The sequence below is a fragment of the Hydra viridissima genome, unplaced genomic scaffold (genome assembly GCF_058129835.1).
Source record: "Hydra viridissima isolate aposymbiotic clone 2 unplaced genomic scaffold, HvirCarnegie_v1 scaffold_2, whole genome shotgun sequence".
Taxonomy (NCBI): domain Eukaryota; kingdom Metazoa; phylum Cnidaria; class Hydrozoa; order Anthoathecata; family Hydridae; genus Hydra; species Hydra viridissima.
Genome location: NW_028324301.1, coordinates 17,476,516 through 17,493,688, shown reverse-complemented (window position 1 = coordinate 17,493,688; position 17,173 = coordinate 17,476,516). Strand labels below are relative to the sequence as shown.

Genomic DNA, 17,173 nt, shown 5'->3' with positions numbered 1-17,173 from the left:
CGTCGCATTCTGACGTTGGTCCAACGTATAATTCAAATAATATTAGTTTTATTTGTTTGCAAAAACTTTGATTTTGATTCAAAAGGTGTGCTTATCTTTTCAATCAAAAACAAAGTTTTTGCAATCAAATTAAAACCATTAATTTGACTAAAGTGTAACTTTTTTCAACTAAAGGGTAAATGTTTTTTTAATTAAAGCGTAACTTCTTCTTTGTAATGTTGAATAAAATGTTATGTCCAAATAAGTTTGAATAAAATTTGACGCTGATGAACGAAAATAAAACATTGATTAATGAACCAACTTAAATTAAACAATTACTAAGAGAAAATCAATATTTGTTGTAATAAACATTTTAATTATGTTAAAATATTTGTACACATGTTCAAACAAAATAACGTTCTTCTCGACTGCTATGCATCCTTACGAATCTTGCATCTTTACTTCACTTGAGACTACAACAAAGTTCGAATGTTCCTCGTTATACAATTTGATAGAAATCTTTCGTTTTATGAGCTTTAGGCATTGCCATAGCTACTGCTAAAATTATAGGTGTTCATATATTTTTGTGTTTATATATATTATTAGCAAACACTTATCAGTTTCAACTTTTTTACACAAAGTTTCGTCAATAAAGACTTTTCAGAAATCTGGAGGGAGAGGGGAGGACTAATCGCTAATTGGATTTTTGAAAAGTCTTTAAAAGTGATTTCTAATAATTTATTATTGCTTTTTTTTTGTAAGAATAGAGTGTAACCTCTTCAAATTATCAAAATATCTTTTTTTTTTTTTTTTCGTTTAAATTTTGATTTTCCCCCTTTAACTTTTGTTTTAGTCCCCCCCCACACACAACTTTTATGATCTTCCTATGCCACTGCATATATGTATGTATGTATGTATGTATGTATGTATGTATGTATGTATGTATGTATGTATGTATGTATGTATGTATGTATGTATGTATGTATGTATGTATGTATGTATGAATGAATATATATATATATATATATATATATATATATATATATATATATATATATATATATATATATATATATATATATATATATATATACACATATACATATATATATACACACACATACACACATCAAATACAAAATCTATATTTAAATAATAAAATAGTTAATAACAAACATATGTAAGATATAAGCACTATATACAAATAAAATTTCCATAAATAAAAACAAAATATTTTTGATGTATTACCTGCATAAACATGGCGACAAAATATTTTTTTAAAAATAATTAGTACATTTGTTGATATTTCACTTTCATTTTTTAATGCCACATCTAAACAAATAATTATTGAAAAATAGTATCAGTATTTTACTGCAAAAACTAGAAGTAAAATGCTTCAAAATTCTCTTATACAAATAATATATGAATTCCAATCACCATTAAAATGCTGCAAATGCATATAAAATACATTACCGTATCCCTCTTTAACAGCTGTTAAAGAGGGATATGGTAACAAATGACAAATTACAAAACAAATGCTTCACTAGACATAACTGAAAAAAAAAATTTTAACAAAAGTTTCATTCAGTAAATAATGAAACAAAGAAATTTTAAATTAACACAACACTCAGCTAAAGATGCGATAATACCTTTTTCATCAGGATTGCTATCCAGATCACTTTAATTTTTTGAGTCTGATGTGAAATAGCGTTCATCCTGATCATCGTCATAGTGATTATTAAGAATTTGAAAAGGAAAATTATCTTCATCATTATCAATATCAATCTCATATGAATTGTCATCATAACAAACATTTTCACAATCATTAGAAATACTGCAGGTAGAAACATTACTTTTCTGATAACTTTCACCATAAATTTCTTATATATCTTATCAACTTGCTCTCTCACTCTTCTTCTGTTTGTTGCATATGAAGCAGCCATCTAAACTATTAGTATCAGTTAAATTATATTGTATAATATTAGTAGCCTAATATTATAAACTATTATTAATACAAAAAAACAAAATTTTAAAAAAAATTTAACTTGACTACTTTAAAAATAAGAAGAGCAAGAGGTGATTTAATTCAATTTTATTTTATAAAATAAGTAAAAATATGGATAAAGTTAAATGGAATCATCCTCCTAAAATAATTAAATATGCAATAAAAAGAGGTCATACTCAGAAAATGCAAAAGCAGTTCACACATTCTACCACAAGATTTAATGTCTTCACAAACCTAACAGTTAACAATTGTAATAATTAAACAGGAGAGATAATCAACTCTGATAATGAATGTCTTCAAAAACAAGTTTGATCGTTTCAAAAACAAACAAAAGAAAATAAAAATATAAAAAAATAATGAAAAAATGAAAAATAAAATGAACACTTTTCCAAAGCTGTCAAAGTTTAACATCTACAGATGTTAGACTCACCACATTGTATGTGTAGAGCAAAAAATTTATTATTATTACTATTATTACATTCTAGCATTTTATATCTTTTACAAATTTTACATCCTATCATAAATATATAAACAGTAAATTACTTAAAGTTTTTTTAGAACATTAAGAAATTTACTATCAATATTGATTAGTCCAAATATTGATTCATCAATTCAATTTTTATTAAGAAACATATATCTTTTGAATAAAATACAAATATAAGAGCATAAAATGTAGTTTTAATGCATGATATGATAGCCTAATAGAAGCTTTATAGCACAATTTTGTAGATTCTCCTGCAATCAGTGCTGCTCTGAGGAGAATTTGGTGAAGCAGCACAAACTAGCTTCAGGCCATGATAATAAACAGGGTACTCAAGTTCTTGATACAAAATTAAAAAATTCTACTATCTCTAATGTGATATAGAAAAAGTTTATTTACAAATTATGTAGCTACATAATTAGTAAACTACTAGTTTAAAGTTAAATAAACACAAAAATGAAAATAAAGTACCTGTATCTCTCTAACAAACTGGATTCTAACAAAGGGGATTTCTTTTCACAACCACTTCTTCGTGTGATTCAATCTTTTTTGATTCTTTTAATACCACTTCTTCTCGTGGTTCAACCTTTCTGAGTTCTTTAACGACTACATTTTCTCATGATTCAACCTTTCCGAGTTCTATAACGACCACTTCTTCTCGTGATTCAATATCTTTGTTTTAGAATAATTTCTTTACAACTTCTTTGCATAACCAACAGCTAACTAAAAACGGGATTTTTTTAAGAATGGCGAAAAACTTATTTAACACTAAAACCTGTAACACACTGAACGAATTCAAAAAAGCAAAAATTCAGTCGTATTCTGACGTTGGCCCGACTTTGGTTCGACGTTATCATTTAAGTGATAAAATAAAGCAACGCTTCCGACGTTGTGCCAACGTTGGCCCAATGTATGTGTGCTAGCTGGGTTCTATAATATAAAACTCAACAATTGTTCTATTAATGTGTAATGGTAAGCACTCTTATATTTGTGTGACGTAAGTGTAATAGCGCGGATATGCTAAGGTGCGCGGTAAAGCATCAAACTTTTCAATAACAATATTTAACGCATATAGTAATAACAACAATAATATTAATAATCGAAATGCAAACAAAAGTACTTACTACTGGTTCTTCTTCTCTTACTTATTTTTCTTAATAAATATTCTCAAAAATTCTCATCAATATATATTCTCTTAAAATTAACTCATGCAAATATCAATAAATCAATACAGATAATAACGCTTATTTAAAGTTACTCAAATATCTTTTCTTACCAATTCTTCTCGTAAGTTTCTCTTTAAAATCTTCGTAAATACTTCTCATAAAATTCTCTTTAAATCTTTAAAAATCCTTTTTTCATAAATTCCTCTTTTAAATCTCTTTTCTCATAAAATTCTCTTTTAAATCTCTTTTCTCATAAAATTCTCTTTTAAATCTCTTACTCTTCTTAACTCTTACTTTGCCATTTTAAAACCTCTTCAAAAACTGTTCTTCAAAAACTCTCTTCAAAAACTGTCTTCCCAAAAACTGTCTTCCCAAAAACTGTCTTCTTTTCTTTTTTGAGCTTTTTATAGTTTTCGGTTGTTTACCGTTTTGCTACTTATTCATCATTTATTTATATGACAGGTTGAATAAGTTTCCGTGCATACATCTTTTCTTGGTTGTTGTTGTTTTTTTTTTTCTTTTTCTTTTCGCTTTATCGTTTATTCATATGACAAATTCAATAAGTCTCTGTGTGTACGTCTTTTCTTGGTTGTTGTTGTTTTTACTTTTCTTTTCGGTATATCGTCTATTCATTTGACAAATTCAATAATTCTCTGCGTGTACGTCTTTTCTTGGTTGTTGTTACATTTTACTCTTCTTTTCGCTTTATCATCTTATTCATATGACAAATTCAATAAGTCTCCGTGCGTACTTTTTGTTGGTTGACTCACTCTTTCTGTCGAATATTATATGAGTCGGGTAAAACTTAAAGATAATGTTTTTTATCATTTTCCCTCCTCACAATACCAATCATATAATTCTTTATTATTCATTATGATAAGGCTAATTTTATACAAATACTGTATTATACAATTAAATTGTTATATTTTTTTTGCAAATTAGTTACCGTAATAATTTTTGAAACAATATTAAGACGGACTGAAAGGAAGAAGAGGACGGGATTTAGCAGGTTTTAACTTAGACTTAAAAATTAAGCTGAATACTCGAATATTAGCAAAAACTTAGTTTTTTTAAAGTTATTTTAGACCAACTTATTCATCACAAAACCAAAAAAAAACAAAAAAAAAAAAACAAAGAAAAATAGTTATATATTATTTTAAAGGATGCTAGAACGCAAATAAAATAACTTTAAGCTAAAATAATTACAAATAATTAATTGAAATCGCTCCTACAGCCAGATAAACTGATATTGAAAATTCTAGCAGATATTTTATGAAAGATTAATCATTTTACTTTTCGTAAAACGTTTTACTATGGCATAATAGATTAAAAAAATCGGTCTAAATTTAATCTGAAAAAGTCTTCTTTATATATAAAAAACTTCGCAAATTTTGTCTACGGAATTTGTCACGTGACTGAAGTGCCTACCTTTATAAAAAAATCACTCTCCAGCTGATTCGTATTTTTAGCCGCAATACGCGGAAAATATAAACAGTTTCAAGTTAAGAATATTCGATTTATTTTAAAAGGGCCAATTTTTCGAAATTTCATTAATTAATTATTAACAAACGAAATGTTATAACAATTATCAAAGTGTACTAAGATATTACTCTTGCATATATTTTTTAAAAATATATTACACAAATTCTGTATATTTAATATTAAAAGATATAAAGAGTTTTTTTTAGTTTTCTCAAAAACGGGTTTTGAGCAAATCAGCCCTTTTAAAAAACACTGATTCAATTTGTGTTTCGGTAAATATAGAAAGTTTATTTCTCGGATTGAAAACCGATTCTCAAAACGTGTTATTCTCTATGTTTTAGCGGGTTTTAAACACGTAACAGAAACCACGCGTAACATATCGCCGAGTTGTGCCGACTGGGAACTGTCTTTGTAATAATATAATCCTTTGCTCTCGGCAATAACCTGCTGCTACTATCATCCTCATAAAAGTTGACAATTTGATTTCAAACTTCAGTAGTCGATTTTTTAGGATTTCTTCTATCTGCTCATCTCTCACCAAGGATTCCTTTAACGTTCCACAAAGCTCTAGCTTGCTTCACCATATATTGAGTTGTTTTAAATTCATTTACTGTTTCCTGAATAGTCCAATGGGCTGGAACTTAAATGAGCAATTTTTTTTTTTTAATGAAATATTGATCTCAGTATGAAAGTTTTGTTTAAGCTCTTTTACCATAAAATCTAAAGAGAAACTTTTGAACGTAGTAATTTGTAGCTCCTCTTGTTCAGATGCGTTGAACGATTCATTTAGAAATTTCACTTTCTTTTTTATTTTATTGTTTATTTGTAGTATACTTATGCTGGATGATCTTTTAACAAGAGATACACCAAATTTAATAAAATAAGGATTTATAATATCAATTTGTATAGCAGAGTTATCAGGTGATCTGGGTCATGTCTCTCTTTAGCTTCTTCAACACTCTTGATTTTTCTTACACAACCAAAACATATTTTTTCCCAGGAGTTAAATTAGAGTTCAGTTGATTTTGCTCTAGAGTGACAGTCGTCAGGCTTCCTATATCAACCTTTGCATTTATTATAAAATTCATTTGAACAAAACATCAGATAAATATTTTAATGGCTTGATTAGTCTTGTTCTAATTCATGCAGGGCCGCCGAGAGCCTTCAAGCCGCCCGGGACAAAACCTTTTTTGGCGCCCTTATAGATTTCGCTTCATATATATACTTAGCATAGAAGCAAAAAATACATTATGCCTTTATAGCTACTTTAACTTTATTTCATTTTTTGCTAACTAACCACAGCATAAACAATTCCTAATTTAAATAAAATTTTCGAGCTTTTTTCGAAGCATAATTATAAATTATTTCATCATATGACAATGATTTCGCGAGATCATTTTCAATAGACAACATCATAAGATTTGAAAGTCGCTCTTGTCCCATGGTGGCTCTGAAGTGGTTTTTTATAATCTTAAGTTTACTAAAAGATCTTTCACCCTCTGCAACGGATATTGGCATTGTGTGAAAGATGCGCAAAAGTATGCATATCGACGTGAAAATTGGTTGTAAGCCTTCGAAATATATTTGATTTAAAAGATTGAGAAAGTTGCCTCTATTGAACAAGGAAGATGCTTTCAACCGGTCAAAGTGACAAATTTCCTCAACAAGATCATCTTCTTTAACGTCATTTGAATAGAATTTCACAAGTTGACGAGCTTTGTCATCTTGTGAAGAAGGGTCTTCAGACTGAAGCCAGATAAAGGAAAACTGAGAAGAAACCTTTTTCTTCACATTAAACCTTGATTGAATTTGTAGAATTATGTGGTTCAATGCCACGTTGAAAATATTTACTTCAAAATTCTTTTCTGTATCGTCGAGGTAGTAGGCTGTATTTGATGGTTCCTTGTGGAACTTTTTCACTCTTCTTGTGCGTTTCACTTTAAATTCTATATCAAAGCCTAGGTTTCCAGCCACTAGCTTTGCTTCAGTCAAAATACAATTCCACGACGAACGAATGCGACCTAGGTCATCTAGAAGTTGTTGAACGAGGATGACTTCTTCTTCAATGGTGATTGACTCCGACTGGAGACATCGACTAACGCCATCAATATTTTGCAGTGTCTTACACCAAATGGTCAGGAGAACTACTGATTCAAATGATTTAAAATATTTTCCCAACGATTTCGCTTGATTTAGCATGTCCGCAGTTAGGTCAAGTTGATTAACGGTTCTATCCAAAGCAGCAATGATTTCTCGTGGCTTTTTCACTAAAGGTTTTACAGCTGCAATGTGGGCTGACCATCTAGTATCTGAGAGCTTGTGATGTGATAAAGCAGTTTCTTCAATATGAATTTTCCATCTTGCTGGGCTGCAACTTAAGAACACGTAAAGGGCTTGGATATTGTCAAAAAACGTTTTGATCTCAGCGCAAGACTCAGCAGCATGAACTCCAGCTAAATTTAAACTATGCGCACCGCAAGGAATGTATAAAGCGAACGGATTTTTTTCCAGTATATGAGCTTGGGTTCCATTATAGATTCCAGCCATATTAGAACAGTTGTCGTATCCTTGGCCTCTCAATTTTTGTTAATCGAGATTCAATTTTGCTAAAACATTGCAAATTAAATAAGCAATATCTGCACCTTTCTTTTTCTCCATATCTTCAACGCAGAGAAATCGTTCTTTAACTTCCCAAATTATCTTACCCGAGTTGAATCGTACAAATCGAAGAATAAACGTTATTTGTTCGGTGTGAGATACATCTGGGGTCCCATCGGTAATTATCGTAAAATATACGGCCTCTTTTACTTCTTTCACAACTGCTTCTTGAACTAATGTAGCGCATTCACTGATGAATTCGTTTTGTGATTGCCAGGAGAGATAGTGAGCTTGCATTCTGGTTCCCTTATTTTGATGACCAGCAACTGTTTCAAGATGATTCTTTAATGTTTCATTGTGACGAGAAATAAGTTCAAGGCATCTTAAAAAGTTCCCTTTTTTCGTTCTTCTCCATCGACGAATATTGCCCCTAAAACATTAACTTCTACCTTAGTTAAATGTATATCATAGAAGTTCTGTAATAATAGAGAACTTATTCTTAATTATTTAGAGTTCTGGCCTAGAATATTTACCTCTAAATGATAAGTTTTGAGATGCTAAAAATAAAGTTGCATCTAAAATACAACGAAGTATTTCACGCCATCTGGTTACTTCCTTTCCAAGTACCTTTTGGAACTCTGAGTCAATTTCGTGCTGATTGAGAAGAGCTGAGTGCAAAGTCTTCCAATTGAGATAATGACTTTGATGAACTGGGTTGCTATGATGACTTTTGATACGATCACTCAATTTTCTCCAGTCATTTCTTATTCCTCCATTCCACCGAAGAAGAATTGATCGATCCCCATTGGATCCGGAATTTTCACATCCAAATAAAGAACACGGGAAACAAAGAAGAGAGTTAAACGATGGGCTCCATATCAAATAATATCTTTGAACTTTTTTTCCATTAGGCAATGCAATGAAAAGAATTTCTTTTGGGAAGGCCCTGTTATTAGAAGCATCCGTGGAAAATCATCAGGGAAAGTTGACGGATCTTTTTTGATTATTTCTTCTTTTTCTTTTTGCTCAAGAATTGATAGCCAGAGTGCCGGGTCATTTTCAACGCTTCCAAAACTTAATATTTAATTAATTATTTAATTATTTTGAATTACTATTTGTGTAAAAACCTTTATTTTCTTCGTGTTTCAATTCATCATTAAAACTGTCGTCTGTTTCATTTTCCACTGAACCAAGAGAATGTAGATCAACGATATCCTCAACGCAATCATCATTATCATAATACGATAATTCTATTGTTTGTTCTGATTAATTCGGCCGACTTAAAAAATGATTAATTATTATTCGTAAATTGCTTCGAAAATTATATATATATATATATATATATATATATATATATATATATATATATATATATATATATATATATATATATATATATATATATATTAGTATAATCAAAAAGTTCGTATAATTCGTGTTTTAATATTCTTGCCAATAAAATTTTTTATAGATATTCTTAACATTAACTTATGTACATATATGGTTAATAAAATAGATATTTTTAAATTTAGATCATTTAAATAATTAAAGTTATAATGCAAATTGACAAAGTTGGTATTAGATTGTTAATTGAGACTTGTCGTCGTAATCAGAAGTCTCCATCTGATGCTCACAAATTCATAACTACTGCCTGGAGTGAGGATGCAACTTCCATTAAAACAGTATACAAGAACTATCAAAAGTATTCTACATCAAACATAAGTGATTAGTCAGTTTTCAGATGAATTGAGGTCAGATAGACCCAGTACCTCAACAACTACAGATAACATTGAGATCATTCAACAACTGCTTGATGAAGACAAATTTTTAACAATAGAGCAAATTTGTGATGTCGTAAACATTTCTTTTGGTTCAGTTTATTCAATAATCACCGAAAAATTGATGAAAAGATCAATTTGTTCACAATGGATTCCATATGGCCTCACCCAAGCAAATCAACAAAATCGGGTTGAATTTGCGCATAAATTTCTGACCATCCTACGAGATGAATTGAATGTTGAACGACGTCTAATTGTTGTGGATGAGAAGTGGATTTACCACAGATCAATCGGGTGCAAACGCAGTAATCGCGCTTGGATTTCAAAGGGTGAAAAAGCTCCGAAACTTATCAGGAGATCACAATTTGATGCAAAAAGTATGGAAATTTGCGCTCATTTGATGGCAAGGCCTATGTTGAGGTACTTCCAAATGGACAATCAGTCAATTCAGAAGTGTACATGCTTTTCCTATCAAATATGCATTTTAATTTTGTCAACAAAGGCATGAAAAGAGTAACATGGAACACAATGCTCCTTTAGCACAATAATGCCAGGCTACATGTGTCTGCTGCAGTCAGAGACTTTCTTGCTGAGAAAAAAGTCACCCGTGTCATTCAACCTCCATATAACCCCGACTTTAACTTGTTGCACAGATATGCTTTCTCTTCATTTGAATTTTATCACAAGGATTTGGATTTTCAGACAAAGGAAGAGGTTCAAGAAGCCATGGAGACAAACTTAAGGTCACATTCATATGATCATATGCAACGGCAACTGGAAAAACTGAAAACAGATTTAAATGAGATTATTTTGAATCATGGTGCCTACTTATGATCCACTCTTAATTTAATTGTTCTAATGCTTATTCTTTGTTATAAAAAAAATTGATTATATGAACTTTTTGATTGACCCTACTATATATAGACCTATATATTTCTACTAACTTACCTTCAAATCAGTATTTTGATTAGTAGATTTGTAAAACCAACGTAATTCTTGGAGCGTTTATTTTTTTCACACAATGCCCTATTTTGGGCACCAGAAAGTTTTTTACGATTCATTATTAACAGTTACTGTAAATAACCGTACGCATCAATAAAATAATAGCATAGTCAACTACGTAAGCTCATCAAAAAATTAAAAACTCAATCTCAAAAAAGCTGTCATAAATCAATATTTTAATAGTTAAGTATAAATCTTAAACATGAATTACCATAAATAAGTTGATCGTAAAGAGTTGAAAAATATTTACTATTACTTTCTAAATTCTGAATAGAATTATTTCTAAATTGTATTCACAGTTTGTTATTGCTTATTATCAGCGTTTACGTTTTTTTTACTTTAGTCTGATGAATGCGAAAATCTCAAGGGACATTTTTAATTTAATAGCGTTTAGAGTACGAAATCAATGATGAGTTCGTATTTTAAAATTTTTTCGAGGAATTAAAAATAATGATATAACGCAAGTAATATATACATTTCAATTATGGCATTTTAAAATTAAAAAAACTATTTTTATTTTACTTCGGCATCTGGCGCCCCATCGACATCTGCCGCCCAGGACAAACTGTCCCTTTGCCCCCCCCCCCCCCCCTCTCGGCGGCCCTGAATTTATGTTGCCAGTAATGCGTGAATCTACTGTCCTACTTTTGCCTGAATTATTATCAATTCAATTAACTATAAAAAGATAAATGTAATAAATAATAATTAAACTACAGTTTAAAGATTACTAAAGTTATTTTTGAGTATCACATTTGAATAATAATGCAGGGTTCTATATAGTTACTACTCCTTTAATAGTGCCCCTATCCAGTATAAAGACCAGATCAGGGAGAAAGCAACAATCATCTTTCTTTTTTTAAGAAATGACTTAAAGTAAATTACATCCTTAAAATAGCCCAGGAGACCACAAAGTTATTTGAAATTGGCTGAAATGATCTGACCCTTAAGTCAATGTTTATGATTACAATGGATCAATCTGTAAAATTTGAGCTTGGTGTAAGTCATTAGTTACTAATGAGTTAGACCAAGCTCAAATTTAACAGAATGATCATTTGTAATCATAAATATTGACTTAACTTCTTTTGACTAACTCCATTCTGATTCTCACCAGCTCATTTACTAAGCTCATAATAATAAAAACTTGTTTGAGCCAAAAGCTGTCATGAGGGGTCTTGGCATGTATCTGCGTGACCACAGGGAAATAATTTAGTGCAAAATGAGATGGGACTTAGACCAAATAAAGCTTAAAGTTCTTTTATGATTTCTTTGATAACTTTTTAAGAAATGACTTTAATTTTCACAAATGTAAGCATTGAGTATTACTATTACTATACTTAGTAATATTATAAAAAGTTATCTAATAACATTCAAGTAGATTTTCTAAATATTTTCATAGTTATATAGAAATATAAAATTAAAGATGAGACAATTTAATTGACGACAATATTCTTAAATAATTAAGCATATACAGTATGACATATTTTCAAAATTATTTATTTACGAAGTTTGACACTGAACACCTTGTCGACCATGGTGCTCATCACTAGCTTCATCGTAATCCATTCGTTCCTGCTGATGGTGTGGTAAATCTTCAACCCTTGATAGGAAAACTTCCTCAGAAAGGTCTGCAGCCACATACTTTTCTCGAGGTGGCAATAGCTTTTCAAGCATATGCAGTTTTTTAGTGTCCAGCCAATGATCTTCTGGAAATTTTATATTAAAGTGTATCACTAAACGTCCTTTTTCAAATGGGTTTTTATAAGTTGGCATACCTTCGTCCATAACACATTTTAACTCATTAGGACGAATGATTTCACCAGGAAGAGAAGTAACAACAAGATTTCTTTTATCAAGCGTTGTTACAACTTTTGTAAATCCGCATAAAGCTTCTGCAAGTCCTATATCCATACTTAAATGTAAGTCACGACCCTTGCGCTGGAATATCTCATGCTCCTTTTCATCAAGAACCAAGATTATATTTCCTGGATCTGTATCAGGTGCTTGATCACCTTCACCATCAAATACAATTTTTTGACCGTCCTTCATTCCTTTGTCTATATTTGCTTTTAAAACTTTACGTTCTTTGATAACTTTATTTCCATTGCATTTTTTACATCTGTCTTTATCAGATATCTTTTCTCCTGTTTGATTACATTCACGACACGGTTGTTGAATTTGCTGAACCATACCTGGACCAATTTGACGTAATTTCACATCAACACCACTTCCATTGCAGTTATTGCATTTCTGAACAGATCCAGCTTTTCCACCAATACCATTACAATCAGAACAAATGACATTTTTTTGAACAGCTAACTGACGAACAGCGCCGTTGTAAAGTTCTTCAAGGGAAACTTTGAGCTGGTGTACCGTGTCTCGACCTCTTGCTCTTTCACCTGGATTGCGACGTCTTCCACCGCCGCCGCCAAAGAACATATCAAAGACATCAAATGGTGAATGCATATCACCTCCACCTTCTTTAACTCCTTTTTCACCATATTTGTCATATATTTCTCTTTTTTTAGGATCACTTAAAATTTCAAATGCAGCTGAAATCTCTTTAAACTTTTCAGGATCATCAGGATTTTTATCAGGGTGATATTTTAGTGCAAGTTTGCGGTAGGCTTTCTTTATTTGATCAGGTGCAGCATCAGCTTGGACACCCAAGATGTCATACAGTTTAGTTTCTTTGACCATGATGTATTACGACAGCTAGCGGTACAGTAACAGACAGTATTATTACTGGCCAGTAAAATCAACTCATATAAATAGGATTTTTTGTAGAAGCAGTAAATAAAAGAGCGATGGATACAAACAAAGCTCTGCTGAGAACCAGAACTAACTTCCTAAAATTCTTTAATATAGACTTTAATAATAGGATTTACATCGACGACACGACCAGTGTATATCAGAAGTCTCTTCTTCGCAGTGCTTTCTTTTAAAGAAAGAACATTCGAGAAAATATTAAGCGAACGCGAAATTTCCAGCAATTTTAATAATGTGACGTTAAGGCATGTTACTTAAAAGAAAAAATAAATTTGTGTTACGAAACAATTTACTTAAAAAAAAAAGACAATCTTTTACTCTCATAGCAGAAATGATTTTAGAATTGTTTGAAGATATTTTTTGTAGTGGACGTATTTGTAGTGAACGTCTTTTTCTCTAAACAAGAAAAAGTGACATGACGTGTTATAACACTGTAATTCATTCTAATACAGTCTGATTCAGCATTTGTGTCCTTTTATTTTTTATTGGATTTGGATCTATTATGAAGTATACTAAAATTCTTAGGTTGGGATTTGGATTAAACTGTTTCAACTAATGTCCATCATGATACAAGATTGTTGCGGTTAATTTTCATAACAAACCACGGTGGGCTAGAGATTAAAAAAAAAATAAATCTAAGATTTAGTTACCTAAATCTTAAATTTAATTTTTTTTTAATCTCTTAATATATCTGAAAGTGATATTAATTAGTTCTCTAATTAATTAGTTTTTTAAGGCATTTTTTTCTTCATATCTTAAAATTGATTTCTTGAGCCTCTTGATTTGGCTGCTCACTAGGGATATGACAATTTTGCAACCCTATATCCCCATACTAAATTTAGTGGAGATTTTGTGCAAAAATCAGAAAAATAACAAGCATTTTTACTATATGTCAAAAAAGTTCACCCCCCAATTAAAAAATATTTGTAAATTTTTTTTAAAAAATGTAGTTTTGCAACACATCTTCCACTACTTTATAGAAACCAATAAACATGTATAATTAAAATTTGTCTACTGTGTATTTGACAATAAGTATTTAATATTTAGTTTTTCTATGCTATGGCATAATGGCATTAAGTCTTGCATCACTTTCACAGCACGTTCTGCACATATATTTGAACGTTGTGTTGGTATTGGTGTTGGCTCAGTGGACCAAAACCTTTTCAATGATTTCAATGCTTTAGGATGCTCATTGCATGCTTCTAATAGATTAACAAAGTCTGCAGGATTGAAGTAGTGACCCCCAAACCATATATCACCCCATGAACCACAGATGAAGTCACATGCTGCTTGAGCTGATTCTGATTCTTGGTATTCTGGTACTAAAATGTAAGCAAGTAGAATAAAAATGGCTCTCGAATTCCACCTTGCATTGCTTATAGCAGGAAGTGATTTGAAATTAACTTTTGGAAAGTTACCTGTGCTTTTAAACTTTATAACATGCTATTAAGTGATTCAGGAAATCCATGTCATCTCTCCAGCGAGTTTGCTTCACTTTTGTCAAAGGATTTCCAATATTACTAAACAATAGCTTCAAGTTCTCGTAATCTTGCTGCAACCTTGTCACAAAAGGGTAATGGAGATATGGTGACATTGTCGATCCTTCAAAAAGATCATTCATGACATGTTTCAAAAGAGTATCTAGAATATGGTGTTGGCATCCAATAAAAACAGGCTTTTCTAGTCCAATGGTTTTAAAATGTTTCTGTAACCATGTAACTACACCATTTCTTAATCCTGTATTTGTAGATGTTGTGTCAGATACAATCATTTTTATGGCTGGCCACAGCTCATACTCATCTAGCACATGCTTTATCCCATTATATATTGTTTCACTTTTTCCATTCATCATTTCCAGAACAGCAAGCCTAACCTCTCTATTTTCATTTTTCAAAACAACTACTTGATGTTCCATTTTCTTTATTTGTTTTCCATCAAAGTGCAAAGACCACTTTTCATTTTTTAGGTTTTCCATATAATTTGCTTTCAACTTTTCTCCTTCTTTCATAACACCTTTGTAGATACCACTTTGCGTTGGAGTATGAATAGAAATACCACTTTCTGAAAGAGTTTTACAGACTTTATGTGCTTTTTTGGTACTAATCTTAGCAGAAATCACTAAATTTACTGCTGAATTTGTTTTTTGTTTTTTAGATGATGATGAAGGACCTTCAGCTTCAATATCACTGCTGGAACACTGCTCTTCACTTTCTGAAGGTTCTCCTTCACTAGCTGATTCAACAAAATCTTGTCCTTGACTGATGGACATTTGTTTCTTTATCAACACTAATTTTCTTGGATGAATACCTTCAGCATCTTTAATTGTGGTACAATATCCAGCTCTTCCATTTGTTGACTTTTGAAGACAATAAAATTCTTTATCTTCCTGACACAACCATTCACCTTTCTCATCGGTTATGTCAAACAATCGTGTAAAATTTTGAGTTCCGGGTTTTCGACTATCTTTGTCAAGTTTTTTCAATACATTTTCTATTTTTCTTTCTGCTGCCGATTTCCCTTGTTCAATAGGAATATTTAGCTTTCTCCATAGCAATTTAGTTTCTTCAGCCACAATTGCAATTCTCTCCTTTCTACTTTTCACATTTGATGACAAACTTTTAAATCGATCAATGATACGCTGTTCTGTTGGCATCTTATTCATTTCACTAATACTTTTAACAACAGTAGTACATTTTCTGGAAGTTTTAGCTTTTTCAAACCTTACTAAATTTGATTCCCAAACTTTCTTATTCTTGTTTGAAGCAACTCTATTTTTGGACATAATGTTCAAAACACAAGATAACAGTTTGACAAAGTTAAAGAAGACAATTCCAGTTATATACAAAAAACAAATTATAAAATGCTGAAGCACTTCCCCGCGGTCCAACAGGGTTCAAATCGAAAATTGCAGTTATTAAAAGTTTCAGTTATCTCGTAAAGAAATCTGTAGAATTTATGATGTTTGTGATCACAGTCGTATATTGAGTAAGATTGGGTTCTCTATTATATTTCTAATTTATAACTCACTAAAAAGATAGGAAAAATTATTTTCAGCTTGAGGGGTGATCTTTCTTGACAATTTACATAAAAAAAATATATTTTATGTTTATAAATATAATTTCTCCACTCATGGTTACATGGGGAATAAAAAATTCTTAAATTTTTTTTTTAGTCATACCCCTACTGCTCACACATAGCTTTTAAACCATCCAATTTGAGAATTCGAATACTTGATATTCAAATATGTTTGCATATTTTTTGACTATTTGATATTGGAATAATTTGCTCAAAATATTCAAATATTTTTTAAGATAAAAAGACATGTTAATCTTTGCAGCAAAATATAATGTAAATATTAGAATTAAAAAGAATATATTATTATTAAAAAAGAATTAAAAAAAAAAAAAAACATGAATTCTACACATTCTTATATAGGCTTTATGAGAAAAAACAAAAATACATTTTTGTATGGTTTTTATTTTGTGTGGCATTATTTTAGTTGGTTTTTAAAACACAGTCCATTATTTAAGTTGCTTATTAATGTTTGTAAATATAATAGTCCACTATATAAATGTTACATAATCAATATCATAATACTTAAAATTGTTCCATACACTTAATTTAAAATAATAAAAACATTTTCTAATAAAAATACAATTTGTGGTTGATAATTTAAGATGGAAATTAAAATTTGTGAGATTTTCTTGCATAATTACATCTACTGTATTTTTAATTTTAGCCATGTCAAAAAAATCTAAGAAATGAAAAGTTTTTAAAAAAAGAAAAAAAAAAAATGGAAGCCACATGTGGTAAGTGCAACATGAACATAGGATGGAAAAGTTCAACACAGCTATGATTAACCATTTGAAGCTATGACAAAACATTGGTATCTAAATCAAATTCAAGTGAAAATTAT

The 17,173-nt window shown here is 30.4% G+C and overlaps 1 protein-coding gene and 2 pseudogenes across 2 annotated transcripts; all 3 read right to left on the bottom strand.

Annotated features, from left to right (window-relative positions):
* Window positions 1-334: 334 nt before the first annotated feature.
* On the bottom strand, window positions 335-1,923 carry LOC149892265 (uncharacterized; annotated as a pseudogene). The gene is made up of 3 exons (XR_016449465.1): window positions 1,629-1,923; window positions 1,228-1,311; window positions 335-537 (listed from the first exon to the last, which is right to left on the bottom strand). The product of XR_016449465.1 is annotated as an uncharacterized LOC149892265 (transcript).
* Window positions 1,924-6,427: 4,504 nt separating this feature from the next.
* On the bottom strand, window positions 6,428-8,949 carry LOC149892264 (zinc finger MYM-type protein 1-like; annotated as a pseudogene).
* A 2,971-nt stretch (window positions 8,950-11,920) lies between these two features.
* Window positions 11,921-15,125, bottom strand: LOC145184474 (dnaJ homolog subfamily A member 1-like). Its single transcript, XM_080060161.2, has one exon. The coding sequence runs from the start codon at window positions 13,186-13,188 to the stop codon at window positions 11,989-11,991; it is 1,200 nt and encodes a 399-aa protein (XP_079916287.2). The 5' UTR covers window positions 13,189-15,125; the 3' UTR covers window positions 11,921-11,988.
* Window positions 15,126-17,173: the final 2,048 nt, after the last annotated feature.